Genomic DNA, 11991 nt, shown 5'->3' with positions numbered 1-11991 from the left:
CACTTGATTACCATGTGTAGATGCAACAAATCTCAATCGGATAGTGATCGGATCATTTTGATCGGATGACGACGACCACATGTTAATGAAAGGTGTAACCACAGTTAAAGACTTCGCCAAATGGCTCGATCCCGGATAAGGACATTGACATTGCTGATTACAACATCTTCAGGTGTGACAGCCATATGAGGAGGAGGGAGAGAGGAAGAGCTGAAAAAAAATGCTTAACAGCACGGAACGCTCTCCATGCCAGAATGACCTTATGATCACATTACCTGGATGACAGAGAGAGAGAGAGATGAATGTTGTCAGCTCTTACCTTGACATAATGAAAGAGTTTCAAGTTGTGTCATCCAAGAGTGACTTTGATAAAAGAGTGCTTGATCAAGCTAATGACTTTGTAGTGTGTTTGGCACTGTCATCTTTGAAGGAGGAATAGAAGCAGCTGGGAGACTTGGAGAACTACTTAAATCAAAGAGTGCTGGTTCTCAATTGCATTACAACCCCCAAATCTGGTGCAGAAAAGTGGTTTCACTCCGGTGAGGTAACCACCCTAACCAGACAAACCATATGTCTGTTCCTGGACTTCAACGAATCATACAGTCTTGCATTCTGCATCGCACCAATTCCAGACAAACTCATCACTGCGTCCCGCATCCAAGTTTGAACTGCCATCAAAGCCAGGTGTCCCCACCATCAAGAGTCTGGAGCATGACTGTGTCCACGTGCAAATCAACGCTCCCAACCTTGGCGTCAAGTCTGTGGAGTCGTACCAGGTTTTGTACCAGGCTGTGCAGGCTGAATCTGAGTGGACAGGGGTCAAAGCTGATACCACTACTAACCAGGTCACCATCAGACGTTTGAACCCCTATAAAGATTACCGCTTCAGCTGCAGGGAGGTGTGTTGACCTTGTATGACACTCTATGATGACTGGACGGAATACTCCAGGACCCGCCCATGTAGCCACAGAGACAATAATAGAATCTGAAAGTATATTTCCATAGACTTACACAGTAATTATGACAACTTCTGGAGGACGTCCTCCAACCTATCAGAGCTATTGCAGTATGAGCTGACATGTAGTCGACCCAATCAAAGGATCAGAAAATGAATCTATAAAGCACAAACTACAGCTAGCTAGCACTGCAGAAAACGTGGTAAGTAGGTGACTCAAAGAGATAGAAAGACAATAAAGAAATAATTTTCTTTAAAAATTAAGGATAATCGAGAGGAGAGAGAGAGATATCTATATTTCCTTGTATTTTTTCCCCTTTCACGTGAATGCAGCTAGCTAGTTTAGCCTACTCAAACCCCCGGCTCAAACAGAGGGATGCTATGTTAGCTAGCTGGCTATGGCTATCCAACACTGGAACACTTCCAAGTCAAGGTAAGCTTTTGGTTGTATTAATTGTATTAATTTATTGCCACCTGGGCCTGCTGGTGTAACTGCTAAACTGCCTACTGTACTCCATGATTGTACAAGGTTTATTAACGCATTCGTTCTAGTAGCTAGCTATGTTGACTATGATGTTAGGTGACAACGATGTGGGCTGTGTGTAGCGGTTAGCATTTATGGTTTGGAAAGGTTTTTTCACCTGGTCACACACAGCTGTTTCTATTGTGCACTGAAGTCCACAAGCGAAGGGAGAAGGTGAGAGGAGGAGAGCGCGTAGATGCGAGAAGGAATTATACAACACGCAAATGATCATGGTGTTTGTATGCGGCTGCTATGAAAGTAAAATGTGTTTGTGGTGATCAGGGATGTATTCATTCTGCTGATTCTGTTGAAAAACTTTTATTAAACGATAGCAAACGGCGCGAAACGGAGATAAAAATACCTGAATTTGTCCAATAGAAACTCTCGTTTGCAACTGTTGGACTACAGATTGCACCCTATATCATCTAGATGCAGGCAAGCTGTGTTCAAGGCGGTATTGAATGTGTCAATGTCTGTCACCTTGATTACTCAAATTTCTCTGGACCTGTGCACCTACGATGTAAACTTTCATTCATAGGCTAGGTTGTAGTAACCTCGTGATGAGCATAGGAAAAATTGTAGTAGTAGCCTAAACTTATCGATGTTACATGGAGCTGGGTGAATGGAACATGAATGACAGTCATCCAATATGCTGTAGTAGAAATAAGGCCATGCTCATAAAATCAAAATAATGATCCGTCATCTTAAACGGCACCGACTGCCACTGTCCAACAGGTCACCGCGAGCTACCAGTACAGTAGCTCACAGCCCACCTGAGTAGCTCACCAAACAATTCTGAAAGTACTTGCAATTTTCACACGTTCCACTGCAAACTGCCATAAACAAATGTCACAAGTATCAGACACAGCAAGCTCCCACCTACCAGCTATCCAATCAACGAAAAGAATGACATTATCCCACCCCTGGTTAGCCACTATAGGCTTAGAAAGCCAACCTAACACAATGTATGCCAAGTAATTTCGAGCAATATTGCCTGTGTTTGTGTAGTGCTTGTCTTCGTCCATCACTCCATGTGTAGCCAGTTTATGTGATAACCGTCTTGTGGGTTGAAATAAATACTTTCCCAAAACTTTGTCAATTAAATGTTAACTGCAAAGTTGTCTTACCTGTCGGAAGTATATTATGAGTAAGAATATCATCTGTATCTATTATTTGTTATTTGCAAACTTTGCCAGGAAATGAGCAACAGCAGTACAAAACCATCGCTAGACCTGCACATTAGATGGCAAATTCCTCACCAACTTGATGTGCAATCAAAGGGGAATTACAGTGAAATCTAAATGTGTTCGTTTTCTTCCAGGCCTTAAAAAAAATGGTCTTCCGATGTGATTTAAGCATTGACATGGACTCAAAACATCAAATTTCGTTGTTTCTCTATGAACAATTGTAATGTTTACAGTGAAAAACAAATCTAATACCAGGAAAAATATAACAGAAAACAATTTGGCAAATATAAAAACATAATTTTGGGGAAAAGAATCACAGATGTTATAGTATCCCCCTTAAAGTTGTTTATTAAGCGATATTTTAGCAGGTATAATGACATAAAACAGTGCACTACTGTCTTGTACACTTAAGGACCCGGGGAAGAGGAGAAGAATGTGCCTATTTGAAATCTAGCTCACAACACGCTGAAGTAGCTCTCATGCTAGAAAATGTTAAAGACCCCTGGTCTAGATTAATACCCCTGAGATGGGCTGTGAATACAAGCCCTGAAGCATGCCCCTTTAAAAATGTAGCTATTGTAGTCTTCAGATTAACATATTCCAGTCCATTTCAGATGAAATTTTACTTGGATTTATTTACGAATTGCATTCGAATAGTGTAACTTCATAATCAACCATAATACAAATATTGGGTGTATCACAAAGCATGACCACCAAGCTGCCCAGTAAACCTTTAAAATGACCAATAGTATTCTAGTTCATAAGGCTACACTTTAAAATGTGTTGGGCGTGTATAGTCACCATAGCATTTCATTAACTTCACACATTGATACTTAGGAATGTTCTCGCCAGCTCTGAGATCCTGTTTTGTGACATCGCTCCCATGTTACCGGAAAGGAAAGAGAAGTAATTGCTCACCTGATATTGTTCCGAATTTAAAACTGGTCAATGGGGTGGAGAACTGCTGGATGCAAAAGATAATGCGAACCGTTTCTATGACTTTTATTACAAACAACTGTGCACAGGGAGACCAAAACGACACTTCTGCAAGGATCGTAATAATCTTCCCCCTCCAGAGGTAAAGCAGGCATATATACTCTTCCTCATCTGTTCGTTGTTTCATCCTTCCATGCCTAGTTCCCTTGGTATTTTATAGACTATACATTCAAATCATCCAAGTGCACAGAACGTGTGATTAGATACCGTAAACCCATAATAAACCTGCCCGACAGTAAGTGACCGTGAAGAGACATTACATCAATGATGTATTAAACAGATCATGCATCGTACTTCTAATCATCGTCATTGGATACATATCTCCGCAGTATTTCGGCTACAAGTTTCTTCTCAGACATCCTAATCTCACAACACCAGTGTTCTAAAAACACCAGGAAGTCAAATTTTCACACGATAAAAACGGCAACACTGTCCTTGGCGGTCCTTGTTTCTTCAGCAGTCTGACATCAATATTGAGTCTAACATTCGAATTAACTCAATTTAGCAGACACTGGCAGAACATAGATTTAACAAAAGGGATATACAGTGTCTACGGAAATTATTCAGACCCCTTGACTTTTTCCACATTTTGTTACGTTACAGCCTTATTCAAAAATTGATTAAATATATTTTTCCCCTCAGCAATCTACACACAATACCCCATAAATGACAACGCGAAAACCGTTTTTTTAGAAAATGTAGCTGAAATACCTTATTTATATAAGCATTCAGACCCTTTGCTATGAGACTCGAAATTGAGTCCACCTGTGGTAAATTCAATTGATTGAACATGATTTGGAAAGGCACACACCTGTCTATATAAGGTCCTACAGTTGGCAGTGCATCTCAGAGCAAAAACCAAGCCATGAGGTCGAAGTAATTGAACGTAAAGCTCCTAGACAAGATTGTGTTGAGGCACAGATCTGGGGAACGGTACCAAAAGAATTCTGCAGCATTGAAGGTCACCAAGAACACAAGTTTGGAACCACCAAGACTCTTCCTAGAGTTGGCAGCCAGGCCAAACGGAGCAATCGGGTGAGAAGGGCCTTGGTCAGGAAGGTGACCAAAAACCCGATTTACCTGGACAGGCTTACACGCTGCCAAAGGTGCTTCTACAAAGTATTAACTCGGGGTGTAAGTGGTTATGTAAATCATATTTCTGTATTTAATTTTCAATAAATGTACAAGTCTAAAACATGTTTTCACTTTACCACAATACCTTGTAATGACAGTGAAAATATTTCTAATACATTTCTGTACATTTATTGAAAATTAAATGTGAGAACTATTTCATCCATTTTGACTTCAGGCTGTAACAACCAAGTGTGGAATGTCAAGGTGTTTGAATATTCTGAAGGCACTGTACATGTGAAGTGTCTATAAATATTGGTTCTACACATGCATTTAAATAATACTTTTTGATCTATTTCACTTTTCAGGCAAATACATTTGACACCTCAGTACCTCAAGATGTAAACCACACAACCTACCAAGAGTTATCTATAATTTTTGTAGCTGCCTACATACCACAAACCGATGCTGGCACTAAAACCGCACTCAACGAGATAAGGCCATAAGCAAACAATGTTCACCCAGAAGGGGCGCTCAGGGGCCAGGGACCTTAATGCAGGCAAACTTAAATCAGTTACCTAATTGCTACCAGTGTCACACGTGCAATGAGGGGGGCGGGGGACCTTCACTCCACACATGGTAGAAAGCTCTGCCTCCATCTGGCAAATCTGACCTATAGAAGGCAGTGTCAGAGGAAGGCCCTAAACAGGCAGACTCCAGCACCCCTAGTCACTGTTCTCTGCTACTGCACGAGCACACCAAGTCCAGGTTCAAACTGCTTCATCCCCCAAGAATGCTAAACAAATGGCTACATGGACAGTTTGCATCGATCCCTTTAACGCTGCTTCTCTGCACCGTTTATGCATTGTCACTTTACCTCTTATCTGCATTGCCGGTTAAGGGCTTGTAAGTAAGCATTTCATGTCTGCACGTGACAAATGAAATGTGATTGGAGTTGCTGTGGTGGGCCTCCGGCCCCCCTCCGAGAGATTCCTTCTCAATCCATGCTGCCTCAACCTTATTCCTTGCTCCTCCCTAGTGCCGCAGCTGGCCTGATTTAAACATGTAACAGAAATAACTTAAGACTAAGTCCTATCTACCCTTCATTGACCAGACAGTGACATGATTAAGTTTGTTTCAAGCTCATAGCCAACAGGCTTAACTACAACGCTGACCCAGTCTTATCACATTCATTAAATCAACATTTGCTTCCAAAATTCAAGTGATTTCCTTCTGCAGCAGCAACTGTTAAGACACCTGTATCGTTGTAGTGAATGGGTTTGAGTCACCACTCAGAAAAGTAACCATCCCTAAAGGGATATTTAACAGCCCATCCACCAACAGGCAGCCTTTATGGCATTAGAAAACCTTCATGGGGTTGAAATTCTGCCCGACTTAGGGTGTAGAGATGAGGTAGTCAAGCAAACACATTTAACACTATTATAGCACACAGCAAGTTCATGCAACATCTAAATTAATAGGAAAATGTTTCTCCTAAACTTACAGGCTTCCATAACAAAAGGGTTAATACATAAAGCTCATTCAAGACATCTAAATATTCAACTGACACGAGGTACTGTGTTTAGGCCAGTGACGACCTCAATTTAATCCATGTTAAATTCAAGCTCTAACAACATGTGGAATACAGTCAAGGGGAATGAACACACTGAAGGCATATACTTTACATCTCAAATAGGTTAAGTGTCAGTATAACATTAACAAATTTTAAATGACACAACCACCACTTATGTTCAGAACTAAATATTACCAGTGAACAAAACTCAGAAAATGTGTAGAAAGGTTCCTTATAAATTGTGATCAGGTGAATGTGCACCTGAAGGGTAGGTGGGGGCTGAAAATCAGCAAGGGACAGCTGAAACAAAATGACTGCTATTAACTGAATGAAACAGGAAGCTATCAAATGGTGAAGTGTACTAATGTGTCTCAGAAAACTGAATGGCACCACTATACAATCTGATGGTAATTCTAGCTATTTCAGTTTAGTGTTCATCATAGCATAAATAAGCAATGAATCTTCTTCCAGCTGACCGCAAGGCACCTATGTCCAGTTCTGAGACTGCAGGGATGTTATGCGAAGGTAGCCCACCTGAAAAGTAAAAGAGTTTGAGTGAAAATGTACAATTTCATATAAGCAAGTGACAACTCATAGCCAGTCATGTTCAGAAAACCGAATATCACCACTGTACAATCTGACGGTAATTCCAGCTATTTTCAGTTTAGGATTCATCACAACCAGACAGTGACAGGTGGGGTGTAGCCTGAGGGTGTGCTTATGTACCTTTCAGCGTTAGTTTAGTTCCACACCTGTTCAAAACAAATCAGAGTCAAGATTAGAAAATGAACACAAACTAGGGCCTAGTCAGTCCATTAAATGACAACACTACAGTAGGAATGTAAAGTCACAGCCTGTCATGTTCAGAAAACCGAATATCACCACTGTACAATCTGACGGTAATTCCAGCTATTTTCAGTTTAGGATTCATCACAACCAGACAGCTACCCTGAGGATGGGCCAGGTGAGGTGTTGACTGGGCAGGTGGTCATGTACCTTTCAAGATGATGTCTCCACTCTATCAACACCCTTGATTCAGTTCCACACCTGTTCAAAACCAACATTAGAATAGGAACACAATCAACTGGAGTTCATAAAAGTAAAGTAATTACAATAGGATTGTAAAGTCACAGCCTGTCATGTTCAGAAAACCGAATATCACCACTGTACAATCTGACGGTAATTCCAGCTATTTTCAGTTTAGGATTCATCACAACAAGATTAGACAGCTACCCAGAGAATGGGACAGATGAGGTGTAGACTTAAGTGGGCGTTGGTCTTACCTTGGCAGATGGAGTCTCCATGCCGTCAACTCATTGGGGCAGCTTCACACCTGTTAAATATCATAGGTGTTATGAAAATGAGTAAAATTAACTAGTCATTAGCATTTCTTCGAGAGAAAGGCAACTACAGAATTGAAAATTACAGCCTGTCGTGTTCAGAAAACCGAATATCACCACTGTACAATCTGACGGTAATTCCAGCTATTTTCAGTTTAGGATTCATCACAACCAGACAGTTAGCCAGAGTGAAAGTCTGAGGCTGGAGTGGGTGTGGTAGTCGTACCTTTTGAGGTGATGTCTCCTCGCCATTAAGTCACTTGGGTGGAGTCACCTGTTTAAAAACAATCATAGGGGTTATGATAATCTATATAAGCAGTAACCACCATTTTGCATGACCTAGACAGCTTTGTTACTCAGTAGTTGAAATAAACTCATCAGTTGTCGCATCAAACTCTTCCTATTCAAGCTTTCATCACTGACAGAGCTGTGGTGCCTCTGATCAAATCTTTGATCAGAGAACTAGATAAAGTTGTTTACATTGAAATCTTAATTTGCCATTGAATACATTACTAGTAAGGCCTACATTTTAAAAAAGTCTACTTGCCGTGTGTGTATGGCTTCATGTGTATGGTTCAGACACAGGCCAGGCCATGAGGGAGTAGTCTCCCAAATCTAGAACAAAACATAATTGAATCAAAGCGTTATTGGCAGGAGCAGCATTTCAACAGTGTTAGCTAACTTAGAGGGCAATGCATCTATAGGGGTGGCTTTCATTGTTCGTGGATCAGATGGCTGGCAAGCTAGCCAACCGTTTAGGAATCTTCGTCAGTTTCGCATCGGACGGCACTTCCTATATCGGTATCATCACATCCACAAACTAACAAAATAAACACTTGTTACTGGCTAACATCCTCACCAACATGGTTTAAGTTAATATAATATCACCACTGTACTCTTGACAGTAATTCCAGCTAGTTTTTGCTTAGAATTCATCACAACCAGACCAGAGAATGGGACCATTGGGGGGGTGTTAATGTAATGTACCTTTTCAGATGATGCCTCCACATCCTTGGTTCTGTTGCACCTATTTAAACCCACCATAAGTAAAAACATTAGAATAGGAACTCAATCAACTGCAGTTCATAAGAATCAGGAAATTGACTAGAGTATGAAAATCACTGCCTGTCATGTTCAGAAAACCGAATATCACCACTGTACAATCTGACGGTAATTCCAGCTATTTTCAGTTTAGGATTCATCACAACCAGACAGTTAGCAATAGTCAGTATCTCAAAGGATGAAGTGGTGGTGGTTTTACCTTTCGAGGTTAAGTCTTCTTGCCATCAAGTCATTTGGGCAGCGTCTGTTTTAAACAATCATATGGATTACATTAACCCCTAAAAGCAATAACCGAAGCACTATTCAGGAGATACTAACAACTTCGCTGCTGAGAAGTAACCGAAACAATGAAAAAATAATAATAATAATCAGCAAACTCGTCTTATTCAAGGTTTCGTCACTGAAAGCGCTGAGGCCATAGATGACGATTCAATCATTTATTCAGACTAGATACCAGTTAGTTGAAATTAAACTAATCTTAAGTGTGCCATTGAAAAGCCAACCAGATATTAGTCAGGCCTAGCTAGCGGGTAATATTGCAGCTGAATTTACCTGCCATGTGCGCAGTCATAGGCGTGTACGGCTTCAGTTTAGTCCACATAGGCCAGGTACAGACAGCTAGAACATAATATAGGATGTGTTAAAGCATTTGGACTAGCATTTTAAATTGTTTTAACAAAATGAGGGCATTGCATCTTGTGGTAACTGGCTGGTTTTCTGTGTTCGTGGATCAGATGGCTAGCTAGCAAGCTAACCGTTTAGGAATCTTCGTCAGTTTCGCATCGGACGGCACTTCCTATATCGGTATCATCACATCCATAAACTAACAAAATAATCTCTTGTTAACTCGAATGCATTAGCAGCTAGTTAATATCCTCGCCTTGTATACTTACCACCGGCATGGTTTGAAAATGTTCAGAGTTCCCCACGTGCATGGTTCTGCAAGTCCTCATGCTCCAAGGTAGCTACTGTTAGCTACTTAACTAATTACTAGGGCAGGAGTATGGCAAGACTCAAGTGGCAGTACTATAACAATAACTTGATACTAAAGAAGCATTTCTAACATATCAAGTTAAATAATGCAGCGGTCGTTCTACTTCAGCAAGTCAACCAGAGGACTCTTCGGAGAGGCGAACGCGAGAGAGAGAGAGAGAAAACGTCGCCAGTCAGGTATTTATAGTGCACCGGTGACGTACACCACAAATACAGTCGGCTGAAGTTACGTAAAGCACAACGCTGGTAGTACGTCATCCAATGTGTGCGTTCCCTTCCCAACCAATCACTGCACACTTTACCAAAAGTCCTGTCAAGCGTGACAATAATGAATATAAACATTTTATTCAAACTACTCTAGAGTGAAGCAGAGATAAGCATTGATTGAACCTTCATCATATCAGCTGTCCCAAATAGTATGTCAATGTCTTTTACTTGTATGTCGGTAAAATGAAAGCATCAATCATAAAAAAATAATTTTTTTTAAAATGGAAATATTGTACTTTTATTTGTCGTTGATATAGGCTATTAAGGGGACTTGACTCTTGTGTATGAAGTTCAAAATGTGCATACTTAAAATGTTTCACACAAGGCTAGCGCGCACTTCAGGACAGCTCACCCGCGCCTAGCTCTGGTCCAGGGCGTAGTACGTGTTCCTTAATGATGTAAGAACGGACACTACGCCCTGGACTAGAGCTAACCCACTCACTGGGAGCCTACTGGAGAGGGTTGAGCTAAAACGGAGGTCCATAATTTGAGTCATCTGTTTCCACTACTGAGTTCGCAGCTCTGGTCTGCTGCTCACTAGCTGTCTTCGGGTGGATGTAGGCAGCCCTAGGGGACTTTCTATTAGTGAAAAATACATAATATGAGTTTAGTAGAATATATAGTGTTCTACCGCAACCTATTGACGAATTGGAGTTTACTTTTCGCACTTTCAGTGCTCTTGCAAGGTAAAATATTATTCTTTATAATTCTATGATTTTCTATCATGCCAATGAAGCCTTGATGTAGCGATAGTCCATCTTCATGACAACACTATCATTTGAGTTTAGTTTATTTTCACCAATTCTACATGTTTCTTGGTTTTTAGCTGTGCTACAGATGGTCTGTAATCATGTTTTAGGAGATTATGATGCCTTGTTTTACTGCATATGCTTTCCTTTGCATCGCTCCTTCATGATCTTAGATATGTAAACTTAATAATATAATGTGTAAAAGCCTAGAATGGCAACATGTTCAGTCCTTTGATCTGGCTTCATGTGATCGTAAAGTCATGGAGACAAATAATTCCATGTAAGAGTCTCTACTTCCTTCCCCTTAGCAGGGTTTGTATTTGGTTGCTATAGTTGCCAGGTGACACTGTATACTTTTCCACCCGACAAAGCAAATCAGAGGGCCGATATGCGCCATGCAGGCAGTTTGTTAGTTTACTCTGATGTGCAGACAGCTGCCAGGGGTCTTTTGCATTGAGGCGTCACCTAGGAGATTCAGGGGACACTTTTTCTGTTGGTGTCAGACTATAGATTAGGCTACACATCAGGTTACACTACTGTTCAGTTATTCCTTCTCTTTCAGCTGTTTTCACGTTTAAGCCTTTCCATGGAGAAGCCCCTATTCACTCTACTCTACATCTGTATGTGAGAGAGAGATAGTGTTTCTGTGTTTCTATTTGTCCTGTCTGAGTGTGATTGTCTGCATATGATTGTTTGAGCGTGTGCGACTGGGTCTCTTGTGTGTGTGATTGTTTGGTTGTGTGCGTGTCTATGAATATCCATACCACCCCGTAACTTCCACTTGAAGAACATGTTGCCACCTGTGAGGAGAGACCGCATCATTGCTCAGCTTCCAGAGGTGACACACACACACACACACACACACACACACACACACACACACACACACACACACACACACACACACTGCGGTTCTTATATGTGCTCACAATGGAATGTGTAGACTAGAGCAGGAATCATCAACTAGATACAGTCATTGGACGATTTTTTCTTGAGGGGATGGTCGGAGGCCTCAACATGATTACAAATCATTTGTAGACTGCAAATTGTCTGCAAGAAGCCCAAACAGATATAATATTTGACTAAAACATAATCATTTCAAAACTTGCTTCCATTTGTATATGATCACATGTATATTATGCGTGGGAAGACTTGGGAACAGATTTCACAAATGAAAATCAATTGGAGCTAATTTCCTGGTGTTTGTACAACCTTTTTACGTCCAACAATAATAAAAAATAAAATAATAATATAATTATTATAATTATTTTTGGA

At 40.7% G+C, this 11991-nt stretch overlaps 1 protein-coding gene, 2 long non-coding RNA genes and 9 other non-coding genes across 12 annotated transcripts in view; 1 reads left to right on the top strand and 11 right to left on the bottom strand.

The window, feature by feature from the left end:
* Window positions 1-6306: 6306 nt before the first annotated feature.
* On the bottom strand, window positions 6307-7925 carry LOC115204570 (uncharacterized). Its single transcript, XR_003880392.1, has 5 exons — window positions 7872-7925; window positions 7589-7638; window positions 7302-7352; window positions 7032-7057; window positions 6307-6839 (listed from the first exon to the last, which is right to left on the bottom strand). It is a non-coding gene; the product is annotated as an uncharacterized LOC115204570 (long non-coding RNA).
* Window positions 6675-6748, bottom strand: LOC115204773 (small nucleolar RNA SNORD65). Its single transcript, XR_003880446.1, has one exon. It is a non-coding gene; the product is annotated as a small nucleolar RNA SNORD65 (small nucleolar RNA).
* LOC115204772 (small nucleolar RNA SNORD65) lies at window positions 6911-6985 on the bottom strand. Its single transcript, XR_003880445.1, has one exon. It is a non-coding gene; the product is annotated as a small nucleolar RNA SNORD65 (small nucleolar RNA).
* On the bottom strand, window positions 7167-7241 carry LOC115204771 (small nucleolar RNA SNORD65). Its single transcript, XR_003880444.1, has one exon. It is a non-coding gene; the product is annotated as a small nucleolar RNA SNORD65 (small nucleolar RNA).
* On the bottom strand, window positions 7447-7521 carry LOC115204770 (small nucleolar RNA SNORD65). Its single transcript, XR_003880443.1, has one exon. It is a non-coding gene; the product is annotated as a small nucleolar RNA SNORD65 (small nucleolar RNA).
* Window positions 7742-7816, bottom strand: LOC115204768 (small nucleolar RNA SNORD65). The gene has a single exon (XR_003880442.1). It is a non-coding gene; the product is annotated as a small nucleolar RNA SNORD65 (small nucleolar RNA).
* A 74-nt stretch (window positions 7926-7999) lies between the features above and the next one.
* LOC115204813 (small nucleolar RNA SNORD49) lies at window positions 8000-8068 on the bottom strand. Its single transcript, XR_003880481.1, has one exon. It is a non-coding gene; the product is annotated as a small nucleolar RNA SNORD49 (small nucleolar RNA).
* Window positions 8069-8189: 121 nt separating this feature from the next.
* On the bottom strand, window positions 8190-9866 carry LOC115204571 (uncharacterized). Its single transcript, XR_003880393.1, has 5 exons — window positions 9601-9866; window positions 9260-9325; window positions 8907-8951; window positions 8633-8672; window positions 8190-8260 (listed from the first exon to the last, which is right to left on the bottom strand). It is a non-coding gene; the product is annotated as an uncharacterized LOC115204571 (long non-coding RNA).
* On the bottom strand, window positions 8391-8460 carry LOC115204811 (small nucleolar RNA SNORD49). The gene has a single exon (XR_003880479.1). It is a non-coding gene; the product is annotated as a small nucleolar RNA SNORD49 (small nucleolar RNA).
* Window positions 8778-8852, bottom strand: LOC115204829 (small nucleolar RNA SNORD65). The gene has a single exon (XR_003880497.1). It is a non-coding gene; the product is annotated as a small nucleolar RNA SNORD65 (small nucleolar RNA).
* On the bottom strand, window positions 9436-9525 carry LOC115204812 (small nucleolar RNA SNORD49). The gene has a single exon (XR_003880480.1). It is a non-coding gene; the product is annotated as a small nucleolar RNA SNORD49 (small nucleolar RNA).
* Window positions 9867-10440: 574 nt separating the features above from the next.
* Window positions 10441-11991, top strand: part of rab34b (RAB34, member RAS oncogene family b) — a 5674-nt gene continuing 4123 nt past the window's right edge. The window contains exons 1-2 of the mRNA XM_029766815.1: window positions 10441-10653; window positions 11279-11554. Of these exons, the coding sequence (XP_029622675.1) occupies window positions 11507-11554 (48 nt within the window). The 5' untranslated portion in view covers window positions 10441-10653; window positions 11279-11506. The remainder of the gene's footprint in view (window positions 10654-11278; window positions 11555-11991) is intronic.

The sequence above is a fragment of the Salmo trutta genome, chromosome 12, assembly GCF_901001165.1.
Source record: "Salmo trutta chromosome 12, fSalTru1.1, whole genome shotgun sequence".
NCBI classification, from domain to species: domain Eukaryota; kingdom Metazoa; phylum Chordata; class Actinopteri; order Salmoniformes; family Salmonidae; genus Salmo; species Salmo trutta.
Note: the sequence above shows the minus strand (reverse complement) of the source record. Positions and strands in the feature narration are given on the sequence as shown.